This window comes from Aotus nancymaae, unplaced genomic scaffold (genome assembly GCF_030222135.1).
Source record: "Aotus nancymaae isolate 86718 unplaced genomic scaffold, 86718_ANA_hifiasm-v0.15.2.pri h1tg000053l, whole genome shotgun sequence".
Taxonomy (NCBI): Eukaryota; Metazoa; Chordata; class Mammalia; order Primates; family Aotidae; genus Aotus; species Aotus nancymaae.
In genome coordinates, this window is record NW_026988467.1 from 6,449,357 (window position 1) to 6,475,312 (window position 25,956).

Genomic DNA, 25,956 nt, shown 5'->3' on the forward strand with positions numbered 1-25,956 from the left:
CTCCATAAATAGCTCTTTTATTATTAAAAGTGTTGTTTCAAGTAGTAAGCTGCTGCTAATGTGTGCTGTGTCGCTTTGCTTGAACTCACCATTAGAGATGTGTTCCTTTGTGCCATCTTTCAAATGCAGAAATAACAGTGGTCCTGTGCAAATGGGATTTATTTGTTCATTCGGCAGATATTTATAGAGCGCCTTCTGTATGCCAGGCCTTGTTTTGGATACTGGAGGTACTGCGGAGAAAAAAGCAAACAAAAGTCCCTGTTCTCATTGGCACACACAGTCTTGGGGAAAGGAATGGCAGACAATAGGCAAAATGAATGTAATGATCATGCAATGTATTAGAAAGCGATGTACTATGGAGAGAAATAAAGCAGGAGAGGAGGATGGGGGTGGGCGGTTTACAATTTTAGAGTGGTCTGAGTAAGCCTCACTGAGAAGATGACATTTTAGCAAAGAACTGAAGTTAGTGAGGGAGTAAACCACGTGGACGTGGTGGGGAACATGGGGGAGTCGGCCAGGCGGAGAGAACAAGTGCAAAGGCCCTGGGGCAGAAGGCTGGGCAGCCAGAACCTAGACAAACAGGGTGATAAGAGAAGCGCTCAAAGACGTAAAGGCGGGAGGCCAGAATGTATAGACTCTGCAGACGCCTGCACAGAGGAATGACATGATCTGGCATAAAAAGGTCACTCTGACTGCTGCGTTGAGGCTTAACCATAGAGGGTTTGGAGATAGAGGAGGCCAATTAGGAAGTTCCCACAGTAATCCAGACAGATGACAGTGGCTGGCACCAGAGTGGCGTGGTGGAAGGTGGTGATTCTAGATACTTTTTTTTTTTTTTTCTTGAGACGGAGTCTTGCTCTGTCACCAGGCTGAAGTGCAGTGGCGCAATCTCGGCTCACTGCATCATCCGCCTCCTGGGTTCAAGCGATTCTTCTGCCTCAGCCTCCCAAGTAGCTGGGACCACAGGGGCTTGCCACCATGCCCAGCTAATTTTTTTGTATTTTAAGTAGAGACGGGGTTTCACCATGTTGGCCAGGATGGTCTCGATCTCTTGACTTCGTGATCCGCCCGCCTTGGCCTCCCAAAGTGCTGGGATTACAGGCGTGAGCCACCACGCCCAGCCAGATTCTAGATAAATTTTGAAGATAGAAACTACAGGATTTGCTGACAGATCAGATGACCCCAAGGTTCCTGGGTCTGAACACCTGGAAGGGTTGAGTTGCCATTTACTGAAAATGGGGAAAACTACATTGGAAGCAGGTTGGGAGATAAAGCAGTTCAATTTTGTACATATTAAGTCTGGCAAACACGCCGCTAATGCTCTCAGAGTAGCAGTTGATTGATGAGTCTGGAGTTTAGGGGAAGTTTGGGCTGTAAACAGAGACTTGGGCAGATAGGCAGTTGTGTGCTGTAATGTCTACCAGCGGACTTTGTGAGGGGTGGGGAACCTAATTCATAGTCTAGGCCAATAAATGTGGTGTAAATAGTCCCACATTGGCCAACTTCAATAGAATGTCTTCACCTCATAGATGTAGTGGAGATAAATAATATCGAGAGCATAGATATTAGTGAAATGTAGTCAGATGATTAGGAAGTAATGAGTTTTGAGTATTTATTACCTTTTTAATACAATTTATTTAATGATTTTTTTTTTTTTTGAGACAGTCTTGCCCTGTCACCCAAGCTAGAGTACAGTGGCACAATCTCGGCTAACTGCAACCTCCGCCTCCTGGGTTCAAGCAATTCCCCTGCCTCAGCCTCCCAAGTAGCTGGGATTACAGGCATCTGTCACCACACCCAGCTGATTTTTGTATTTTTAGTAAAATGGGGTTTCTCCATGTTGCCCAGGCTGGTCTTGAACTCCTGGGCTCAAGTAGTCCTCCCGTCTCGGTCTCCCAGAGTGCTGGGATTACAGGCATGAGCCACCATGCCTGGCTATTTAATTATACATTTATATAACTGTTTTTTAATAATGGCCATGTTGAACAACTGGCTTGAAAATTCCTAGAAATATAGTAGTCGACTTTTGCATGCAGATATGAGGTGGCTCCAGCACATCCCTGGTTATAGCGACCCAGGACAGGTACCTAAAGATGGGAATGAGGATTCTCTGAGATAAGAGAGGAACAAGGACCCCAGAGCCTGATCTGGAAGCTTTTGTCCCCATTCTGGCCCTGAGGGCAGTGAATGCAAATCAGAGGTCATTGACAGCAGGCTTGATTTTTATCTACATTGATGGGTTCAGCATAAATGGACCAGAACAGGCAGACTGCAAAAACAAACAGACAAAAAACTTGGGTTGGCTATTGTGAAAAGACGAGGCACATCACCTTGTGCTTTAGTTTAAAATGATCTTTAGTTTGAACTTTTGTTTTACTCCCACATGTTCTTTTTAAAAAATTCCAAACTCATGGGTCATGGTTTGAAGAAAATTTCCCTTCCTCCTGCCTGGCACACAGAAGGTAACGTCAAAGGCCGAGAAAGGGAATAGGGCAGCAGCAGACATTGACCTTTACCTCCCAGCTCCTCTCTCCCACCCCTTGTCTGCTGGGCACCGAGGATTAGAACTGCATCCTCCTGTGGTTTACCAAAAAACGCTCTGTGGCTGGAGCTTCAGCGCAGGCTGGGTCTGTCTGTGCCCAGTCTGATCGGGGACAGCTGCATGCCTCTTCCGCTTGGGTGAAAACAAAGGCCGGAACCTGAATTCTGATCCAAACCCCGTGGCTGGCCAAGCCAGTGTTCTCACCTTCTGGGATGTTAGCAGAGCCCTTTAACTGGTGAGTCTCTCCCAGGGTGACTGGTAGGAACCTCTCAGGATTAGAGTTAGAGACGGTGAAGGGTGCCCAGGACTGGGCCCGTGTGCCCACAGTCAGCTCTGGCTCTAAGATGAGCCGTCAGAAGAACGTCTTTTCCACCTACCTACAGGATGCCTCCGCAGCACTTTGTTTTGTAGTGAGTGTATTTCTGGCAAGTATCTTAAATAAGAATTGTAAATGAAATTGCATCCTCCACACACGTTAAGTCATAGCTTCAAAGAGCTTTGTCTTAACTGCTGAATGACGCACAGTTATCAGCTCTTGGCTTCATATTTTAGTTCTCTGTTTCCCTGCCTGGCTGCTGAGGTCAAAGCTCGAAGCACTCTTTTGCCTTATAGAAATGTGGAGGGCAGCTCCCGGAAAATAGGGTGCGGATCTTCTTTTCTCGGAAAACAGGACTTAGGGACACTGAAAGATCACACAGATCCTTTATCTCACCCTCCCATTTCCTAAAAGAGGAAACTGAGGCCCAGCCAGGCTAAATGACTTGCTCAAGGTTATGTAGTTGTTTAGAGGCGGGGCCCTGACAAGAGGCACCACACATTCCAGTTCCCGATCTGATGCCCACTCTTACAGCTGCTCAAACTTTCACTAAAGATTTTCTCACTGATATATCCATTTCTTAAAAAGAAGTGATTCGTAGTTGGATAAGCCTTTGAAAGGCTACTTCCAGGCTCTTTGGCTAACTTCAAGTATGTAATTTTGGAAGATTTATTTCACAGCCCATTCCTCTCAGAGCAGGCAAGGAGGCAGAGGGGAGAAGTGCTTCAGAAAAAAACCTTCTGAAGCAGAGCCTTGCAGCTGAGGGGGAGGCGTGAGCCCAGGAGATGTGTTGGAGCTGTCTGCACCTCTGCCCCAGAGGCTGGGGTCTCCCTGTTCCTGACTTTGACTTAACTGGGCTTCTCTGGGCCTGCTTATTTCTGTCAGGGCAGCAGGGAGGATGACTGAGCCAGCCTTCCTCCTGCTGCTTCCAGACTAGCCCGGAGTAAGCTAGGAAACAGGGTGTGTTCTTCAGTGCTGTCTGCAGGGCCTGGCTCTGTAGCCCCAGGAGAGGAGGGAGGTTCACGGTGTTTTTCCTGACAGCAATGGTATTATGCCACCCTTGGGGGCCAGGAAGGCACTTTGCATTTGATTAACTTAATTAATTAACATTTGTACAGCAGTTTTGTCACGTGTATCATCTCAATTAATCCCCCCTCCCCCCAGTTGATGGTACTTGCCCTGTTTTATAGATGAAGAAATGTGGGCCCTAAGGCTCTAATCATCTACCTGCTGTTACGGAAAGGAGTTCAATCATGGCTCACTGCAGCCTGGACCTCTTGGGCTCAAGTGATCCTCAGCCTCCTGAGCAGCTGAGACTACAGACGTGCCACCACGCCCAGCTAATTTTTAAAAATTTTTTGTAGAAATGGGGGTCTTGCTATGTTGTCCAGGCTGGTCTGGAACTCCTGGGCTCAAGCGATCCTCCTGCCTCGGCCTCCCAGAGTGCCAGGATTATAGGCGTGAGCTACTGTGCCTGGCCTAATTAGCTGATTTAATTAGATCACGAAGCTAGGCAGTGATCTTGACCCAGGTCCTTGGACCCAAATGTCACATTCTTCTGCTTGACTAAGGAAGCTGTTTAGCGTTGTGACTGAGGGCCCAGATTTTGTGGCTTGACAGTTTCCTTCACCTCCCAGTTTCCTTGTCTGTAGAATGAGACTCCTCACAGAACCCCCTCCAGGAGACTGTTGTGAGGAACAATTGGGATGATGCATATAAGTCATTGGTACACACTAACTACTTGGTAAACATAGGTATTATTAATGGACTCAGGAACAACCAGTTTTTACAGGGGGATGGGCAAATGAAACCATTTGAGACTGTTTCGAAATACAGTGTTAGGCCCTGCCCTGTACCTACTGAATCGGAATGTCTTTGTCTTGGGAAAGGGAGCAGGAGGCGAGACGTGTGTGTTTATTGTGAAGCCCTCCTTTGATGAGAGTCATTGCTCTAGAACTCTTTGCTCTAGTACTTACTGGTCAGTATTCCGGAGTCTTGCTACTCAAAGTGTGGTCTTGGACCAGCTGTCAGCACCTCAGGTACCTCTCCTTCTGCATCAGAATCTGCCTTTTAAAAAGAATCCTCAGGAAATTCAAATGCTTATTAAAGTTTAAGAAACACTGTTAAGGTTAAAAAACATAAAAAAACAAATACACATACCACCCACACTCATTTAGGAAAGAGTTGTTCTCTGGTTGTTTTGCAACCACAGAGTAAGCAACCATGTTGTAATACCCAATATCTTGGATTTGTTTATAGGAGTGCTGGGAACATAAGTAACAGATAAGGGAGGCCAGCCTGAGAACTGGGGACCCACAACAGGACTGGTCAGTGAGGACTGTGGCAAACCTGAGTCAGAACAGGATTAAACAGAAGGCCAGGAGTCACTTCAGGCTAGGTGGCCATCTGTCACAGCTGCCTGCAGTCTTCTGGGGTGGGGGCAGGGGTGCTGGCCCTTGGGGCTCCCCCACCTGCCCATGCCAGCACTCTGGGGGCTTAGCTCCTCCCTTTGTACCAGGCACGTCCAGAGCGCTGGCTACCAGGATCCGATCAGCAGCTCTGAAGCGCAGCCTGCCAGCTGGCGGCTCCTCCTTCTCCAGGCTGTTCTCTGGGCTTCGGATTTCTCGCTGCCTCTCTCCTGCACTGACCTTGCAGCTTCTCCTTCCCTCCAGACAGGGACGAGATTGCCGGTTGAGGAAAAAACACTTGAAGGGCCAAGGACAGGGACTGGAAAGCAGGAGGAAAGAGCAGAATGGTCCTGTGGTCCGTGTGTGTTTATAGGGGTGAGTGCAGATACAGGGAGCGTGGGAGAGGAAGGCTGGGGAGCCACTCGTGGCCCCGATCCTCTTGTTAAAGCTCCGGTAATGGACGCACCACGTGTCCTGTAGACACTGGCTCAGACACTGTTGTTGGGGCCTCATTTTGGGTTGGTCACTCACTAGGACCCTCTCGGAGATGGATCTTGAGAGAGATGAGGACAAGGCAAAGGGAGTGGTGGGAGGAGGGGGTCTGATGTCAGGGTCAAGAGGCAGATTTGTCCCTTCTGTATAGGGATGGTGGAGAGGTTGTTGGGCCAGTTCTGTGGGGCCTTTGTAAGTTATCTCTTTAAACCTCAGTTTCCCCATTTGTATTACCAGATTACAGCTTCCTAAAGTTGCCAAAGATTTTGTTAATCCTTTACCTGGTAAAATGCCTGACATATAGCAGGTGCTACTCAGCCATCTCAGTTCCTTCTTCACTGCTCCCACCTGCAGGCCAGGCCCCATTTCCACCGTGGATTTCCTACTAGTTCCCATGGGCATGCCGGCCACGGTTACTTTCCCCCTCACTTCCTTCTTCCCTTCCCTCCAACACTGGCCTTGCTTGGAAACTAGAGAGCTGGAGAGCTGTCGAGGAAGCATTCAGCACGTGAAGCCCTACAACCTTTGTTAGAACAGAAGGCCAGAAAAAACAAAATGCTTGGTGCGTTTGTGACCCACCCTAGGCCTCTACCTCTCATGCACGTCAGCTCCTTCACTTTAGGCTGAACACTAGCTCAGGTGGTTTGCTTCCCTGGGGGAGGTTGTAGCCTGCAGTGGCTGCACAGTGTCAGTCCCAGCTCCCCTGCTTTCTTACCCTGGGGCCCTCATTGACCCGAGCCTTAGCTTTTCCATTTGCAGAATGAGAAAACTGTAACAGAACACACCCCATGTGGTTCTTTCCAGGATTGTTGTCTGGATTCAGTGAGCTCTAATGCACATAAGTACGTAGTGCCAGCACTAAGTGGTAGCTATTACCACTCTTCCAGGATGACACCTACCACTTGGTGCTTAATAGGTGGTAGGCATAGGCCTGAGCGCATTATAAGCATGAACTCCTTTTATCCTTATAACAACTCTGTGGTGTAAGTACCACTGTTACCCCCATTTCAGATGAGAAAACCGAGGTACAGCCAGGTTAAATAATTGTGCAGTTACTAAGGGATTGCACTGGGATCCAAACTCAGGCAGTCGGTCTGGAGTCCATGTTTTCTGTCACTATGCTGCAGCAGTTGTTAGTCAGCATTTTGTAGTCGGAGCCCAGTAGACATGGAGAAGAGGAAAGTGAGAGGTGAGAGGGGGTGGTTCTACCCTCTCACTGTTGCAGCTGTCGCCTGAGGACCTGCAGCTATTCCTAGGCTGGGGCTGTCCTGCTTGTCCAGGTGACCTGTGCTCCTGGAGGAGACCGGCCTTGGTCATCAAATGGACAGCTCCACTCCCAGGTCCGTGGCCCTCCCTGGTGGCCTTTGCCACTTTCCCATGCTTCTGGTAGCAAAGTGGTTCATCTCTAGCATGTGGCCTCTAACTTTCCCAGGCAGAGTCCCCATCTACAGGGCAGGCTCCCTACCCACTGACTTACTGGCACAGAAGCCCAGCTGCCAGGAGGGAGGGGCAAGCTGTGGGCCTCTAACATATTCTTAAGGAACACGTGGTGGTGGTTTCTTGCCAGGCAGGAAATGTTTGCTTCACATCACGGCCACCTGAACCATGTCTGATCCTTCCTTGTTCCTCATCTGTCTCTCTGTGCTCCCCAGGCACCCAGGCATGTGGAAGATGCTCACAGTGGCGATGTGTGTGGCCCTTCTGGGCTGCCTGCAGGCCCAGGAGCTCCAGGGACACGTCTCCATCATCCTGCTGGGAGCAACTGGGGACCTGGCTAAGAAGTACTTGTGGCAGGGACTGTTCCAGCTGTACCTGGATGAAGCGGGGAGGGGCCACAGTTTTAGCTTCCATGGAGCTGCTCTGACAGCCCCCAAGCAGGGCCAAGAGCTCATGGCCAAGGCTCTGGAATCCCTCTCCTGCCCCAAGGACATGGAACCCAGTCACTGTGCAGAGCACAAGGATCAGTTCCTGCAGCTGAGCCGGTATCACCAGCTGAAGACGGCCGAGGACTATCAGGCCCTGAACAAGGACATTGAGGCACAGCTCCAGCCCGCAGGCCTCCGGGAGGCTGGCAGGATCTTCTACTTCTCAGTGCCGCCCTTCGCCTATGCAGACATTGCCCGCAACATCAACAGCAGCTGCCGGCCAGGCCCAGGTGCCTGGCTGCGGGTTGTCCTTGAGAAACCCTTTGGCCATGACCACCTCTCAGCCCAGCAGTTGGCCACAGAACTCAGGAGCTTTTTCCAGGAGGAGGAGATGTACCGGGTGGACCATTATCTGGGCAAGCAGGTGAGCATCAGCGTGGAGCCTGCCAGAGTAAGAGTAGGAGCTGGGTGGTGGCAGACCCCAGCAACAAGGCCGCCCACTCATTGTGGAGCTGGGCCCCAGGGCACTGTGAACTCAGAGCTCCCATGGTCTCCTGAAAGTGGGCAGGAGGTGAGGGGTCAGAGGAAAGACAGCAGCAGGCAGGACTGTTGGGTCCTTGTCCATGCGTCTGGCCTCTTTTGTCCTTTGGGCTCTGGCTTCTCACGGCTGCCCTGCATCCTCTGTAGAGGTCAGGGACTCCAGTGTCTGGATCTGGCTTCCTGTTGGGTGTGCTGTGGGAATTAGAATGAGCTTTCTTCTCCTGCATTCATCTACCTTTTTTTTTTTTTTTTTTTTGAGACAGAATCTTTCTCTGTCACCCAGGTTAGAGTGCAGTGGCACGATCTCGGCTCACTGCAACCTCCACCTCCTGGGTCCAGTGATTCTCCCACCTAGCCTCCCTAGTAGCCTCGCAAGTAACAGGTACACACCATCACGCCCGGCTAATTTTCTGCATTTTTAGTAGAGATGGGGTTTCACCATGTTGGTCAGGCTGGTCTCGAATTCCCGACCTCAAGTGATCTGCCCACTTTGGCTTCCTAAAGTGCTGGTATTACAGGTGTGAGCCACCGCACCTGGCCTCATCTACCTTTTTTCAAAATCTTTTTCTTCCTGAGTTCTGTGTTGAGCCAGAAGGTTGGCAACAAGAGCTTAAACCAGGGAGCAGTGGGACCCTAAGCCCAGGCCCTGGGGAGGAACATAGGGTAACCTCCTGGGTGACACATGTCAGTCACTCAAAATGCCTTGGAGGTCCTCGGGGGCGTCATGTCCCAGGAACCCCAGCAGAGAGCACAGCAGCCCTGTGTTCTGGTACTGAGCCCAGGCGGTGCGGTTGGGCACAGGCAGCTGTTGAGAACAGAGACATGGTTTCCATCACACCCTGTCTGGAGTTGCCCATAGCCGGACTCCTAAATAGCAATCCTTAGCCCTGGGCCATTCCTGGGGAGGTTTTCACTTGTTAGTGGCAAGATGAGAAGAAATACTGAATGTGCTCAATTTGAAGCTTTTCTTGCTATATTTTTGGTGTTAAACCTATCTTTATTAAAAAATGGTTATACTAGAAGATACGTAATTTTGAATATTCTTTTTCTTGGCAAAATACGAATCTGGTAACCCTTTGGAAGTCACTTGCAAATTTTTGGAGGCTTTACTGGCCCATGAGACCCTGAAGTCCAGAACTATTGCTCAGAGGGCATCTTCTGGTCTAAGGAGGGAATAGAGCGGGCAGAGCCCTTCCTGGGGGCCAGGGTTCCTCCTTCATCGTGAGAGGACCCTGCAGCACACCGTCTTCCTCCCGACAGGCAGTGGCGCAGATCCTGCCTTTCCGAGACCAGAACCGCAAGGCTTTGGACGGCCTCTGGAATCGGCACCACGTGGAGCGGGTGGAGATCATCATGAAGGAGACCGTGGATGCCGAAGGTGTGTGAGTGGCCCTGTGTGCTGGGTCCCTCAGCCTCTGCCTGCCCGCTGTCTGCGGTGAGGCCTTGGGCGCTTCTTAGAGGGAGGTTTTCTGTGGGTGTATGGTCTCCCTTCGAGCCTGCCGTGTGTCCAGCTCTGAGCTGGACTAAACCCCAGGGTACTGGCTGGCAAAGCCCAAGTAGCCATTGCTGCCCGTGGGGAGCATATAGTCCAGAGAAGTAGGCCTGGCACAGACTCCGGAAACCACTGGCACGCAGCAGAGGCTGGAGTTCCCCCAAGTTCCCAAGTGCATAGGGACTGTGGGAGCTGTGTGAGGGCTTCTCTGCTGTGGTGCTTGCAGCTGTGGCGCCCCTCCTGGGCACTGCCCCTCGGGTCCCCCTCGCCACCTGACCTCTCTCTCGTGCTAGTTCTCAGCTCCATGGCCCTCTAGGAAGGGTTTCTGAGCCCTGCAGGCCCACTCCCCTCACCCTCACGGTGCCGCACTCCCTCTCCTGCCCTGCACGGTGTTGCCCTTGCCTTGTCCTTGTCCACCCTGTCTCTCCTGCTAGCCTGTAGGCTCCAGGAGGGCACCCCCTCTCCGGCACCTGCCACACACCTCGGATGTGCTGAGTAAGCACCCAGGAGGCGGGGGGCCTGCATCAGGCCCACCTCTGCCTTCAGCTGGGTGGCCTCAGCATGTCACTCCTTGCAGCTGTGAGATGAGCACGTCCGGTCAACAAGGACAGCTAATGTCCCTTTGGGACCCGGCATTTGTGATGGTAGCAAAGTTTTGGAGCATTGACCGTGAATATGTAAAGCCCTGGCTCTTGCCCAGTAATGATGACAGCTAATGTTTACCGTGTTCCTGTTCCCGCAGCCTCCAGGTGAGGTGTGCGCCGTTATTAGCCTCCTTCCAGATGAGGATGGTGGCGAGTCCACAGCCTACGGTGGAAGGTGGTGGAGCCTGATTCTGGGGGCAACGGTCTGGCCCCAGCACCCGGACATGGCGCCGCCGCCTGGTGCTGCCAGCGCTGCGTCAGTGGCCAGCTCATCCCCGTGGCCACTTTCCGCAGCTGCAGCGGGAGCACCCGAGGCCACTGCCACCCCAGCCCCGCAGTGCATGCTGCCACAGGGCAGGGCCCAGAGCCCTGGACCTGGGGTGGGCCAGGAGGTTTCTCCTCTTTTTCTCTCTACCTTGCTCTTTCTCTGGGCCATTTTCTCTCGTTCTTTTTTTTTACCCCTTGGTTTCTGGTTTCTCTCTTCAGCTGTTTCTCCATTCCTCTCCAAATGTGTATTTAGTGCCAGAAGCTCTCTACGGGGCTGAGATGGCAGTGAGGTACAAAACTCAGCCTCTCAGATATGGCTCCCTAATACTGCTCAGATTCTTGGGTGCTGTGGGGGGTGACGATCTCATCACTCGGGCTGGTAGGACAGACACCAAAATGGAGCCAGGCGCAGTGGTGCACCCGTAGTCCCAGCTACTCGGGGGCAGAGGCAAGAGGATCATTTGAGCTCAGGAATTGGACACCAGCCTGGGCAGCATAGTGAGACTCCATCTCTGAAAAAGAAAACAGTATGGGTGATGAGTGTTGCAGGCAGGCAGCACGGTGGGGGGACGACATGGGGGATGGGTAGGAGGCCAAGCAGGACTTCCCCAGCCAGGCCTTGAAGGACATTGCTGGGCTCAAGAAGACACTGGGTTTCTCTACTCCAGAACCCACCGCAGAAAAGAGGCCCTGCCCCCTGCAGTGAGCCTTCGTGGGTCTCAGGGAATTGTCCTCCAGCCCTTGCAAGTTTCCCCTCCCTGTCCTCAGCCAGGGCTCCGGCCATAGGTTTCCTCCCACACCTGTGTGTGTGTGATAGCCTGGCAGGCAGGTGTGCTGGGCCTATCCCTGCTTCGTCTTCAGAGAAGTGAGCTGCACCTGGTGCAGAGAGCATGGAACAGAATGGGAGGGGCCCCTGCCCCTGCTGCAGCCTGTGGGGCCAGCACCTGCACCTCTCCACCTGGACTTGGCCCCATCCCCAGCGAGGCTGGGCTACCAGGACTCCTCCCCTCTCCCCTTTCTGGCAACTCCTTCTTATCCCCACCCTGGGCTGGGGAAGAGCTGTGATGTCTGGAGTTTATCTGTTGGTGCTTTGCCTCTTAGTTTTTCCAACCCTTCTACCTTGTTTCCTTCTTGGTATCTCGTGTCATATGTGGGTTCTTTGTAGGTCCGGTGGAGCCAGGGACCAGGCAGATTGCAGGCCTGATTATCCTGGCAAAGGTACTTTTGGATTTTGGAGAAAGAAAAACAGAAGACAAGAAAGACAGGTGGAGCTCTGGGCAGGTCTGTTTGCCGAGACAGTCTGAGGATGTTGGGTTTGAACAGCAATAAACAGCCTTGGCTGGCTATCCTCAGGGTCCAGGAGGGAGAGGCACCTGGGGCCCTGTTGTTACTAAAGCAGGCAAGCCTTGCCTGCCAAGGGGGGCTCTGGGGGAGGGTCCGCTGCTCCTAAGCTCCAGAGTGCAAGGCCTTTCATTCAGCTGGGCCCTGCACCTTCAGCCCAGGGGCAAAGGGGCCTCAGCGCAGGACAGGTAGTAGGGGATCCACTAGTCCCGGGGGCTTGCAACCTGTCATGCTGAGGCCTGAGTGCGGCTGGTCCACGCTCCTTGTCAGAGGTGGCCAGCAGGACTGCAGCTGTCCTGGGGTTTGGGCCTCACTGTTTGGCTTGTTTACCTGCCATTTACAGACAGAGGCCTGAGACAGCTGGTAGCAGGGAGGGACTGCCTGCTGCTGCGCCCAGCCCCCAGCAAGAGGGCCTTGGACACAGGGTGCTTTGGCAACAGAATGAGCTCGCTTGCTCTCTCTCTGTCTCTCTCAATTTTGTGTGCCTGCGTGCCAGAGGACACATTCTGTCTGCATCCCAAGAAGGTGGCCTGGTGCAGCCCTGCTGGCCCCAGCACTGCTCTGTGCTGTCCCCTCTGGGTCCTGCTTTGGAGCCAGCCCCTCAGGGACCCCCTGCCTGTGGTTCAGACTGGAGAGAGGGGACAGGCACCGCCAACCTGCAGTGTACCCTAGCACAGCCAGGAGCCTTGTACCCAGCACAGCAGGGCCTAGGCTGCCACTGTGCCCTGGATGAAGATGGGAAACAGGCAGGAGGAAACGCTGCCTCCTGCTGGACTTTGGTGGGCTTAGCAGGTGAGTGCCGCTGCAGTGGGGCTCAGCGTGGGCAGAACTTTTCCAAGGCAAGATTCAGAGCCCCACAGTCTGACTGCTAAGCAGAGGGGCAAAGTGCAGGGCAGACCATTCTCTCCAACTTCCTGCCCCACGTACACCACAGGCCATTCTCCCTCACTCCCCCACCCTGTGCTCTGCCCCTGCCAGAGGTTCTGGTAGATCCCAGCTGCCCCCCACCTCTGTAGTTGTGCAACCCTAGCTGACTCCTACACAGGAGTGACACCTGCATAACCCAAGCCAGCACCCTGAGTGCTGGGAAGGGAGGGGCTGCAAGCCAGGCCTGGGAAATAGAGTGTTCCTGGTCCAGGGCTGCTGCAGGGCCCAGGAAAGGGACTTCTGAGCTGCAAGGTCATTTGGATGTCTTCCCCACCCCCATCACAGACATCTAAGTGGGTGGAAGTGGCTTCCCCAGCTCCCTCCCCTCCCTTTCCCTCCATCCTCCATGCTGGGTGAGTGTTTTTTTTTTTTTTTTTCAATGCTGCAGCCTCTGGCCCAGAGGAGTTTGCTGCAGAGTCAAACCTGCTACACAGGCCGGAGGGGGTGGGGAGGAGGAAAGAAAGAAGCAATGTGGTACCCAGCTCCCATGCAGCCTGACCCGGGGTGCTTCTCCTGTTCATCCAGTCTATGAGCCCCTGAGAGTCACAGCTACCCTGGGTACCCTGACTGGGGTCTCCTGAAGCAGCATGAACCATAGAAGGAGAGTCACTGCGCCATCTTCACCCCAGAGACGACCCTGGCTGGCCCTCATCATGGCGTCGGGAGGGGTTCTGCAGACAGGCGGGCCCATGTGATTAATGGGCTGTGTTCAGCTGTCTGGGTCCAGCTGCCTTTTCTGTCAGGAGTGCTGGAATCAGAACCAAGGTCTCCAGTACCTCAGAGCCCGAGCCTCTGACCACTGAGCTCCATAGCCTCCCAGTCTGGCCAGGCCCTCAGTAGTTGGCCTCCCTGCTGGAATGCACTCAGGGCCAGGCTCTCTGCTGCCCTGGTTTCCCCTCTGTGTAGAAGGCCTGTTGTTGTTTTAGAAGGCAGCAGGGAGACTTCCTGAGGATGTCACTGCTGGGAGGGTCCCTGTCCTGACATGGGGAAAGAAGCCTGATGCGTGCCCACTTCTGAGGGCTGGAGTAACCGTTCAGTGCCTCTCACCGAGGGACCAGGGCAGCCAGGGTCCTTCCAGGCACACACCAGCTGTCCTGCCTTCCAGCCTGGTGTGCCAGAAGGGGCCGGGAGCTCGCTCAGCAGGGCCGGTTCCCCTTTCTGCCCCATCTGCAGAGCTGTCTGCAAGGTGAGCCCAGGGCAGCTGCTGGACCTCCTGTCCAGAGAGAGCACCAGCCAGCACACTGCGCTCTCCTTGGCCCTCACCTCTTTTTATTTTTAGTAATCCCAGAAGGTGTCGATAGGGATTGCAGCTGGCTGTTAGTTGTTTGTCTTTCTCTTTTTCAATCTATTTTTTGTTAGGAAAACCTGGATTTCCCACAATGTGGAAGTAATAAGGAGGGGCTTCTGGTCCCGATTCTGAAGGTTTGTGACCTTCAGCACACCTCTGTGCAATGCCGAGAGACCCAACACCTCTCTCAGTAGTTTTAAGGATTAAATCAGATAATGCACACAGAAATACTTTACAAATGGAAGTGTTGTTCTTCTTCCAAGTTTGCAAGGAGAGGTAGTGGCAGTGATCTTGCAATGTGTCTGAGTTCCACGTGACTTATATTGGATTATTATGTAAATCCTGTAATTGATCTATCATACTCTTTTATGTCCATTCTTTATGTAATATTTCTCTCACATATACACACTCAGTTGTATATACATTTAAATCTCTCTGTATTAGCAGTATGCATAATATATACCTTTTAATATTGATATTTTTGTTCAGTTCTGTGCATGCCACAGAATATGTGTTATAAACTCTGTTAGTAAGTTTTTTGGTTGTTTCTAGTTTTTCGCTGTTTTATAATTATTATCTTAGAGATGGAGTCTTGCTGTGTTGCCCACACTGGTCTTGAACACCTGGTCTCAAGTGATCCTCTCTCACCTTGACCTCACGAGTAGCTGAGACTACAGGTGTGTACCACCTCCTCTGGCTTCTGTTTTAGATAGTACTTTGGAAACCTTTTTAAAAATTGAGGTACAATGCACATAACACAAAATTTACACTTTTAAAATATAAAATTAAGTGGTTTTTAGTATATTCACAAAGTTATGCAACCGCTATCTAATTTGAGAACATTTATGAACATTTTAAAAAACATCTTCCCTTTAGTAAACTTCTGTAGAGGGATGACGGGGCCGAAAGGGAAGAAATGCTTCCTGGCTGTTACTCCCTCTTCTGAATTGAGCAGCACAGCGGGCGGGCGTCGCCATGGCCCCCCTGCTTTGTCACCCTGTAACCTTGGCGAGCTCTGGCCCTGCACAGGCGGGAGCGAGGTTTACAGGAGGTCTTTCTTCCCAGTGTCCAGCCTGGCTGTGCTTTTCTCTATCCTTTTCACATACTAATGGGTTTCAGCCTTCAACTTGCAACCCAGGAAAACATACTAGGAACCAATATAGATCATTTTTAGGAGAAATCAGTCCACCATAACTGGCAGTAACTAGGAAAGATCAGCACCAGGAGGAGGGCCAGCCCCTCAGTTCCTGTCCTTGCACTCAGCTGCATGGCCTCTTCCCAGGGAAGTGCCAGGCCACCATCCGGTCACTGCATTAAACCCTCAAGAGACAGAGCTAACCAGGAGAGGAGCAACGTCCATAAATCTACAGGCCGTGTTAAACACAGGCGCACCCCCTGAAGCTTGAAATTAAGGAATAAAGGAAGCTGTCTTTTACCCATCAGGTAGTAAACCCGTGGAATGCATTCTCTCTGAGAACTGAGAGAGGATAAAAATAGGAAAGGGGCCACTTAGGGACTCACTAAATTAATGAATAGTAAGCAGATAACAGGGCTTTTAGGGACTCTGCTGTGTTCCTTCATCAAAAATTCATCTGTTTTTAAAGCTTTACCTATGCTCTTTACATATAAATCTACTATAATTCATTGATTGGAAGGCATATTTTTCATATTTGGACATCTCTGAAGTTGGGTTTATCCTTAATAGTGGAACCGGAAGCCCTTTTCTTTCTTAGTGGTTATAAAACAGCGATGCTTCCGCCACAGATGGCATTTCAGGTTTGATGAAACTCTGTTTATCTCCAATGTCCGTTGTCTCTCCAGGCCCTCGTTTATACCTCCAGCCGCATTTAAGGTAGTTTCATGGGGTGTCGCACCATCACTTCGGATTCAGCAGATTTAGAATTCAAACTATCACTGCATTTTTGTCATGAAATACCAACTGCCTTTTCTAAGCTCTTTATGCCAAATGGGAACAGTGCTCTCTGAGTGCCCGGACTGGTCGTCCCTCTCTTTCAGTGTCTATCATAAGAAAAATCCCAACCAATATTTATTCAGTGTTTCCTGTGTGCTAGCCACTGTTCGAAGCCCTGTTTGGATATTAACTCCTTAAGCCTCACAGCAGCCCTGCAAGGGAGGTGCAGGGATTATTGCTTGTTCACATGTGAGGTGATGTCACTTGCTGGAGATCACAGGGCTGAAAGAGGCCAGAGCTGGTATTTAAACCAGGGCAGGCTGGGCATGGCGGTTTATACCTGTAATCCCAGCACTTTGGGAGGCCAAGACAGGTGGATCACTTGAGGTTAGGAGTTCAAGACCAGCCTGGCCAACAAGGAGAAACCCCATCTCCACTAAAAATACAAAAATTAGCCAGGCGTGATAGTATGTGCCTGTAATCCCAGCTACTTGGGCTGCTGAGGCAGGAGAATCGCTTGAACCCAGGAGGTGGAGGTTGCAGTGAGCCAAAATTGTGCCACTGCACTCCAGCTTGGGTGACAGGGAGACTCCATCTCAAAAAAATGAAATAAGATAAAATAAACTAAAATAAAAAAACAGGGCCACCTGGCTCCAGAGACCACACTCCAGACCACAGCTCTGCACCACCGTTCACAGATCCAGCCAGTCGCCAAGTAGCTTTTATTCATCTACTGTAATAATGTCTCTGCATCTTGCTGTGACTTTGTTCCCTCCTACCTTTGTTACTTCCTTTGATTGCAGCAAAGCCTGCCTCGTTGATTCCATTACCACCAGTTCCATCCCGTTCATCTTGCAGGTCGCAGACAGCTTCATCTTTCTGAAGTACCTCTGTCGTGGTTCTGCTTCCCTGCTCTAAACCTTTTTTAAAAAGTTGTATTGAGCTGTAACTCACAAATCCTAGAGTTTAACCAGTTGAGGTGGACAGGCCAGTGAGCTTTAGCATATCCACAGATCGTGCGTCAGTACCACAGTCGATGTCAGAACATGTTCACCCCAAAGGAAGCCCTGTACCCCTTAGTTGTCATCCCCTGACTTCTCCTTCCTCCAGCTCCTGCCAAGCACGGATCTGCATTCTCTCAGTGGGTTTGCCTATTCTGGATATTTCATACATCCGGGATCATACGGTGTGTGGTTTCTATCACTTAGCATCCTATGTTCAGAGTTCACCCATGCTCTCGCGTGTATCAGCCCTTCATTTCCTTTTACTGCTGCATAATGCCTTACTGTATAGATCTGCCATGATCTCCAGTCACCAGCTGGCAGACATTTGGGTTGTCTCTACTCTTTGGCTATTACGAATAATGCTGCAGTGGGCATTCATGTACAAGCTTTTGTGTGGACCTGTGTTTTTATTTCTCTTGAGTATAAACCCAGCAGTGGAGTTGCTGGATCATTTGAGGCCGAGAACTCTTATTTACTTATGTATTTTTTAATGTTGGAGACAGGGTCTTGATCTGTCAGTCTGGCTGGAGTGCAGTGGTGCAGTCATAGCTCACTGCAGCCTCGACCTCCTGGGCTCAAGTGATCCTCCCACCTCAGCCTCCCAAGTAGCTGGAACCACAGATGCATGCCACCATGCCCAGCTAATTGTTATATTAGATGGGGTTTTGCTATGTTGCCTAGGCTGATCTCAAACTCCTGGACTCAGGGGATCTGCCTGCCTCAGCCTCCCAAAGTGCTGGAATTACAAGTGTGAGTTACTGTGCCCGACCTCAAGAACTCTTAGAAGCTCCTTAAACTACTTAGTCTAGTTTCCAAGACCCCTTCCGTGTGTTCTCAGTTTCTGCTCTTCTGAATCACAGACCGGCTGTCAAGCTCACTGCTGTTGTTTGGCCTGTGTGTGGAGGCCTCTGCTGTCAGTCACATGCTGTTCACCCCACCTAGGATGTGGCCCACTGCAGTCAGCCCACACATATATTTCTTTGAGACCCATAGCGTTTTTTAAAAATCGAAATTATTTGCACACATTTTAAAGTCTTGAGATTATACTTAATCATCCACATTTTTACGTTCTTCCAAAAAATTGGAAGATTTGGTCACCCTGAGGCCACACTCCTGTGAGGCACCACCTGACTACAGCCGAGGCACTTAACTGTCCCTCTGAGGGACCCCAGCCTTACTCCATCCTCCTCTCTTTTGCTGGCTCTGGTAGGCATTGGAATCCCTGACCTTTGCCCTAGACCCCTCCTTCCAGAAGCTCAGTAGGCGTCTTCATTGTGCTGTTTCTAAAGGCCAGGGGTGCCCACACCACTCCATGCTGTTCTCTTGTAGGGTTGAGTAGTAGGTAATTAAAAGGGAAATGTTTTGGTGGTGAGAATTGCAGGCTCTGGGGCCAACTGCCTGGATTTCAATCTCATTTTTACCTCTTTGCCAGCTGTGTGACCTTGGGTAAGTTATCTAACCTCTCTGAACCTCAGTTTCCTTATATTTTAAAATAGGGGCAATAGAAGGCCTTCCTTATATGTTATTATTGTGAGGATAAATAGACTGATCCGCAAACATTGCTGTCATCAGTGTTCTCTTTTTCTGGATGTCTTCTCAACAACAGCACAAGAACTTTGAAGGCCTCAACCCTGCGGAGTTGCAGGAGCCCACACACTGTTTTCCCTGTGGAGACCACTCTTGGCATTTTGGTTGGCACAGTTGGGCTGGACTTTCCTGCTCATTTCAGACTGTCTCTGGACAGAGCTGCACCCTCAAGCTTCAGTTGCTATGGCTGGGGACAGGGTGCCGTGCTATATAAGTGGCTGCTGGGTTCATATCTTGCCCCCCGACACTGGTGCTGCTGTTGGAATGGCATATCGGGCTGATTCAGGGCAGGGTGTTCCCCAGCCATGACCTGGCATGCTTGCTGTCTCGCTGGAGAGAGAGAAAGAGAGCACACCACCAACCTGGTCAGGACGGGCACCGTGGACCTGGTGGCTACTGGGAGGAACTGTAACATTGGGGTTCAGGGTGTCCTCAGCTCCCCGAGAGGATGTTTCCCCAGGTTCTTGGTCTCCTGCCCTCTCAAGAATGAGAGAGGGGACCACGGCACAATGCGCAGTAAATGCCAAACTCAAAAGTGTTTGTAGAAAGTGATTTATTTATTTAGAGAGAGAGAAAGAAACAGCTAACTCTCACACTGAGTGAGAGAATCCAGAAAGATGGAATCCAGGAGAGGAAAGCAGCTTCCACACTGAGTGGAAGGGAATAGAGAGAAAGAGATGGAGTTTAGGAGGGGAAGACAGGCTTCCACGAGAGAGTGTGGAAGGGGACTCCAGAGGGGAAATCCAGGAGGGAGAAAGACGGCTTCCACGAAGGGAGTGTTCGTGGAAGGGGACCCAAACATGGAGTCCGAAGGGGTGTGAAGAAGGGGACTTTTAACCTGGGAGGAACCCCCACCTTCTCTAAGTCCCCTGGCCAATGAAAGGAGTTCCTTAGAACTTCCGCTGGAGTGATTGACTCTTAGTTTCTTCCCTTGCCCGCGAAATTTAAACATAAATCCTTAAATCTCCCAGATGGACAGAGATGGGAGGGGTCATGGCGCTAGGAAGTTCTGCCCTCAAAACCATGCCCCCTTGTGGACCTGGAAACAGAACACCTTCCCTCAGGACCATGCGGGGCTCAGCAGGCCTGAACTTAGGACCCGCTGCTTTTTGTCTGTTTGAATTAAATGTTAATTAGATACTAGGTAAAATCAGAGTTTACAGAATGCATGGAAGAGCTACAGCACTATGGTAGAACAAACGCCTATGCCCCACTACCTGTTTTTAAAAACAGCTTTCTTCTCCTGTGTGTGCCTCCCCACATTCTGTCCTGTTTCCTCTTTTCACACTTCCAAGTTGTGGATGATGATTCCCTCGCTTCTCTTTCTTGTTTCCATGCATGCCTGCTTCCCTAGACAATCCGTTGTTTAATTTTGAACAAGAGTCATCCTGTATGTGTCCGAGTGTGGCTCTTTCTGTCTCCGTGTCCAGCATTTGGAATAATTGCTTCAGATCTGTCTTCTGCTAGCTGACTCTTTTTTACAGCTGTTTCTCATCTGTAAAGCCCATCTACTGAATTTCTAATTTCCAATTATATTTTTCATTTATTGAAGTTCTGTTTATTCTGGTCACTTTCTATCCTATTATCTTTCTCTCTCTCTCTTTTTTTTTTTTTTTTTGAGATAGGGTCTCACTCTATTGTCCAGGCTGGAGTGCAGTGGCACCATCACAGTTCACTGCAGCCTGGACCTCCTGGGCTCAAGCAGTCCTCCCACCCCAGACTCCCAAATAGTTGGGACCACACTTGGCTAATTTGTTTTTATTTTTGGTAGAAACAGGGTCCCACTTTGTTGCCCAAGATTGTCTTGGACTCCTGGACTCTGGGCTCAAGTGATCCTCCTGCCTTGGCCTCCCGGAGTGCTGGGATTACCAGCATAAGCCACTCCACCTGTCCTACATCCTATTTTCAAATTAATCTTTATTTTATTAAAGTAATCGTATTGCTTTCTCACCACGTTACGTTTTTGAGGTTTATCCATGACAATATATGTGTCTTCATTTTCTCTGCTATCGACTCTCTGAACGTAGTGCTGTATGACTGGCTAGGGATGCAGCAGAGGGCAGATACAGCTCGGATGAAGCCTCCCTTGTAGCGGGGAAGAAAGAGAAATGGACGCTGAATTACAGTCAGCTGGCCTAGGAGAAGATAGGGCCCTTCAGAAGGGGTAGGCCAAAGCTCCTACAAGCTGAGCCCATAAGGCTGAGAGGGAGTTTGCTGGGTGAACAAACGGATCCCAGGTTAGGGGTCCTGTGTGCAGAAGCCTTTGAGAAACGATGGCGCTTCGTGTCATGAGGCCAGGCTCTCTCTGTAGGTGAGGTTGTGAGGAGACTTGGTCATTGGAACTCGCATGTAAGGTGGTATGCGTTGGAACCCTGAGCTCTGGGACTGCCCTGTATATTTGAGTCACTGATAAACAGCACTCACCGAGGGGTCGAGCCTCGGAGGAGGGAGTGGAGTGGAGCTCGTGGTTAAGCAGTGCCTGCTTCTGCCCCGCCAGCCTGGTCACCCACGTCCTTCCTCACACGTGAAGCAGGGGTGACTCCGGTGCCTGTGTGTCAGGTCTCTGTGAGTATGGGGAGGAGCTCCGCTATTACGTTGTTTTGCCGGTTTGTTACATTGTTATGCTGATGTTGTTATGTTGTTGTTATACTGGTGTTACGTCGTTATTACACCAGTGTTATGTTGTTACTCCAGTGTTACGTTGCTGTTGTTATACCAGTGTTATGTTGCTATTCTGCCAGTATTACATTGTTACACCAGTGTTGCTACACCAGTTTTGTTACACTGAGGTTATGCTGTTGTTATGCCGGTGTTATGTTGCTGTTGTTACACCATGTTACATCGTTGTTACACCAGTATTGTTATGTTGTTGTTATGCCAGTGTTGTTATGTTGTTACAGCAGTATTATGTTGTTGTTACGCTGGTGTCGTTATATTGCTGTTGTTATGCCAGTGTTGTTACATTAGTGTTACACTGGTGCTGTTACGTTGTTGCTATTATGTACGCTGGTGTTATGTTGGTGTTGTTACACCAGTGTTGTTATGTTGGTGGTGTTATGCCAGTGTTATGCCGGTGTTGCTATGCCAGTATTGTTAGGTTGATGTTACACTGGTGTTGTTATGTTGTTATTATGCTGGTGTTATGTTGCTGTTGTTATGCTGGTGTTATGCTGGTGTTGTTATGCCAGTGTTACATTGTTGTTATGCTGGTTTTGTTATACTGGTGTTGATATGTTGTTATGCTGGTGTTACATTATTACACTGGTGTTGTTATGCCGGTGTTACATTGTTATGCTGTGTTGCTGTTATGCTGGTGTTATGTTGTTGTTATGCCAGTGTTCCTTTTACACTGGTGTTGTTACATTATTACGTTGGTGTTATGTTATTACAACAGTGTTGTTACATTGTTGTTATATGGTGTTGCTATTGTTATGCTGGTGTTGTTACATTGTTGTTTTGCTGGTGTTAGGTGGCTGTTATGCCAGTGTTGTTACATTGGTGTTGTTATGTTGTTACACCAGTGTTATTACATTGTTGTTATGCTGGTATTATGCTGCTATTGTTATGTTAGTGTTGTTACATTGTTATGCCGTTGTTAGGTTGCTGTTGTTACACTGATGTTACATTGTTGTCACGGCAGTGTTATGGTGTTATGCCACTGTTATGTCTTATGTTGCTGTTGTTACGCTGGTGTTATGTTGCTGTTGTTACGCCGGTGTTATGTTGCCATTATGCTGGTGTTATACTGTTACACTGGTGTTATATTGCTGTTATGCCGGTGATATGTTGGTGTTAACGCCAGTGTTGTTATGTTGGTGTTATGTTGTTGCACTGGTATTGTTATGTTGGTGTTGTTAACGCCAGTGTTGTCATATTGTTGTTACACTGGGGTTATGTTGCTAGTGTTACGCCGGTGTTATGTTGCTGTTACACCAGTGTTGTTACATTGTTACGCTGTTATGCCGGTGTTATGTTGATGTTGTTATGCCAGTGTTATGTCGGTGTTACGCAGGTGTTATTACATTGTTACACAGTGGCATTAGGTTGTTGAGCCAGTGTCATGTTGTTACATTGGGGTTATGTTGCTGCTATTACACCAGTGTGGTTACATGTTGTTATGCCAGTGTTATGTTGCTGTTGTTATGCTGGTGTTACATTGTTATGCTGGTGTTATGTTATACCAGTGTCATTATGTTGCTGTTATACCAGTGTTGTTACGTTGTTACACCGGCGTTATGTTGCTGGTGTTATGCCAGTGTCGTTACATTGTTGTTACGCTAGTGTTGTTATGTTGTTATGCCAGTGCTGTTATGTTATGCTGGCTTTATGTTGCTGGTGTTATGCCAGTGGTGTTATGTTATTGTTACACCGGTGCTGTTATGTTGTTACACTGGTATTATGTTGCTGGTGTTATGCCAGTGCTGTTTACATTGTTGTTATGCTGGTGGTGGTGTTATGCCGTTGTTGTTACATTGTAATGCTGGTGTTACAGTAGTGGTATGTTATTGTTATGCCAGTATTGTTACATTGTTATGTTGGTGTCACCGTGTTATGCTGGTGGTGTTATGCCAGTGTTGTCACATTGTTGTTAAGCTGGTGTTATGTTGCTGCTGTTACACTGGTGTTGTAACATGCCAGTGTTATGTTGTTACACTGGTGTTATGTTGCTGTTGTTATATCAGTGTTACGTTGCTACACCAGTGTTATGTTGTTATGCTGGTGTTATGTTGTTGTTACATCAGTGTATATTGCTGGTTTTACGCTATTGTAACGTTGTTATGCTGGTGTTTTTACACTGTTGTTATGTTGGTATTATGTTGTTACGCTGGTGTTACATTCTTATGCTGGTGTTGTTACATTGTTATGCCAGTGTTGTTATGCTGGTGTTATGTTGTTGGTGTTATGCTGGTGTTGTTAACACCAGTGTTGTTATGCTAGTGTTGTTATGTTGGTGTTGTTACATTGGCGTTACATTGGTTTTGTTATGCCAGTGTTGTTATATTGTTGTTAAGCTGGTGTTATGTTGCTGTTGTTATGCCAGTGTTATGTTGTTTTTACACCGGTGTTGTTATGTTGCTGTTAACGCTGGGCGTGCTGCTCTGTGTTCTCAGGTGTTCTTCCCTTTTATCCTCACAGTCACCCGTACACCTGACAACTGGACGTGTGCACCTTGGAGTCTTCAGCCTAAACACATCTAAATCCTCCACCAAACTCCTCCACTCCCAGCCTCCCTGTGTCTGTGAGCGCCTCCACTGCCCATCCCTCCACTGAGGCCCCACTTCCAGGGCTCATCTTTGGGGCCTCCGTGTTGCTCACGCCCACCCCGTCTGTCAGCAGGTCCAGCCAATCCTGACTCCGGGTGCATCTCCCTCCCCCGCAGCTCCTGTACTGCCCATTAGTCCAGGCCCTCTCGTCTCCGCTGGGCAGCCGTGCAGCCTCCTCCTTGCCTTCCCTGCTTCTGCATCCATTATCCCCTGCAGGCCAGGGGTTGATCCCCAATATGGGTCTCGTCTTCTTCCTCAAACCCTTCAGCGTCCCCCAGTGAGCTTAGAAAAACAGTGCAGCCTCTTCGCCTTGTCCTGCAAGACCCCTGCACTCCTCTCCAGCCTCACCGCTGTCCCACTTTTCGCTCACCTCCATCTGGCCCCCAGCATGCCAAGTTCCTTTCTGCCTCGGGGCTTTGGCACTGGAGGGTCCCTGCATCTGAGACACTGTCTCCCTGGCTTTTTGCAGGGCTGGCTCTTTAGGTCTCAGAGGGGACTTTTCATTACCCTCAGTCACAGCTAGTCTGTAGTTTTATTTTCTCTCCTTCCCACTTTCCCTCTTTCCCACTCCCCTGCACACTGCTTGGCACAGGTGTGCGCCTGGTAGTGAGGCGCCATTTGTTGGTCCCATCCAAGGGCAGGATGCAGGAACAAAAGTCAAGTTACTTGCCCAAGAGCACACGTTAGTAAGCGGCAGTCACACTCTGGGGCCCAAGCCCCTGCCACGGTGCTACCGCCCCCGCCATGGCACCATAGCCCCCACAGTGCCAAGCCGTCTGCCGCCAGTGGCCAGGCAGGGCAGGGCGAGGGGCTGGCCAGTATCTGCAGATGCAATCTAGCCTTTACTGGGAATAGAGCTTTCTTCATGTGGATTTCTGGAGAGGCATGGATTTAACACATTCTCTTAACAGTAGTTCTCATTGATTGACAGAGGTGGTGGCTTTAAGGCTTCCTTCCTCCCTTCTCTTGGCAAGCTTGGCTTTGGTGTGCACCGTTTTTATAGGCTCTGTGGACTCGAGGACGAGGATGCTTGGATGCAGGACGAATGTGGTGCTGGGGTCTTGGTGCACCTTGGGGAAATCTGATGCCCTGGCCTCTCTTTACATCCTCCCCTTCTCCACCTCCCTTCACCAGGGCGCACCAGCTTCTACGAGGAGTACGGTGTCATTCGTGACGTCCTCCAGAACCACCTGACGGAGATCCTCACCCTGGTGGCCATGGAGCTGCCCCACAGCGTCAGCAGCGTGGAGGCAGTGCTGCGGCACAAGCTTCGGCTCTTCCAGGCACTACGGGGCCTGCAGAGGGCCAGTGCCGTCGTGGGCCAGTACCAGGCTTACAGCGAGCAGGTGCGCAGGGAGCTGCAGAAGCTAGACAGCTTCCACAGCCTGACACCGACCTTTGCAGGTGGGCCCTGGGGTCAGGCACGGGGCGCTGGGCTGCCCACTTCCGGGAGCAACTTTCCAAACCCAGACTCCTTTGGGTGGGGTGGAGGAGACTTGCGGTGGGATTTCTCCCAGGGCACTTGGCAGAAAGCATTCCCCTGTCTGCCTGGCCTCCTACCAGCTCGGAGCGGCAGGCCACCTGCTGGTGCTCTCAGGGTGAGGGATGTCCTGATGGCCTTGGCCTCACGTCAGCCCTACTTCAGTCCCAGATGCTTCCCAAGGGTTTGTCATGTGAGGCTCAGACAGACCTGGTTCCCACCTCATAGGGCCTACCCAGCGAGGCCGTGAGCCTTTGGCCTGGCCATAGCTGGAGACACTTCCAGTGGGCAAGTGCCAGGCTGGGGCTGTCCTCTAGGCAGTTCCAGAGGCCCAGGGCTTTCTGGGAGAGGCTGGCTCCTTGGCAGCTAGCAGCCAGGCAGCAAGAACGGCAGCAGCCTGTGGAGCATGTGCCACATGCCAGGCGCCTTGTAGACGTCTCTCATGCAAGCCTCACGCACGAACCAAGAGGCGGGGGCCATTAGCCCCGTTTTATACGTGAGGAAATGTCAGGCTCGGTGATGTCATGAAAATGAACCAGGCTTGGAACTTGGCCATGGAGTCCCGTCAGCTCCTGGCTCTTGCCACC

At 50.4% G+C, this 25,956-nt stretch overlaps 1 protein-coding gene across 7 annotated transcripts in view; it reads left to right on the forward strand.

Moving 5' to 3' along the window:
• Positions 1–1,795: 1,795 nt before the first annotated feature.
• H6PD (hexose-6-phosphate dehydrogenase/glucose 1-dehydrogenase) overlaps positions 1,796–25,956 on the forward strand; it is a 29,069-nt gene continuing 4,908 nt past the window's right edge. The window contains exons 1-5 of one of the 7 annotated variants that reach the window (XM_064363212.1): positions 1,797–2,777; positions 6,113–6,320; positions 7,411–8,047; positions 9,424–9,541; positions 25,024–25,293. In XM_064363212.1, the coding sequence (XP_064219282.1) occupies positions 7,421–8,047; positions 9,424–9,541; positions 25,024–25,293 (1,015 nt within the window). In that variant the 5' untranslated portion in view covers positions 1,797–2,777; positions 6,113–6,320; positions 7,411–7,420. Of the gene's footprint in view, positions 2,778–4,332; positions 6,321–7,410; positions 8,048–9,423; positions 9,542–25,023; positions 25,294–25,956 lie in introns of those variants that run through there. The other 6 variants (XM_012473696.3, XM_064363211.1, XM_012473694.3 and 3 more) reach the window with 6 other exon arrangements.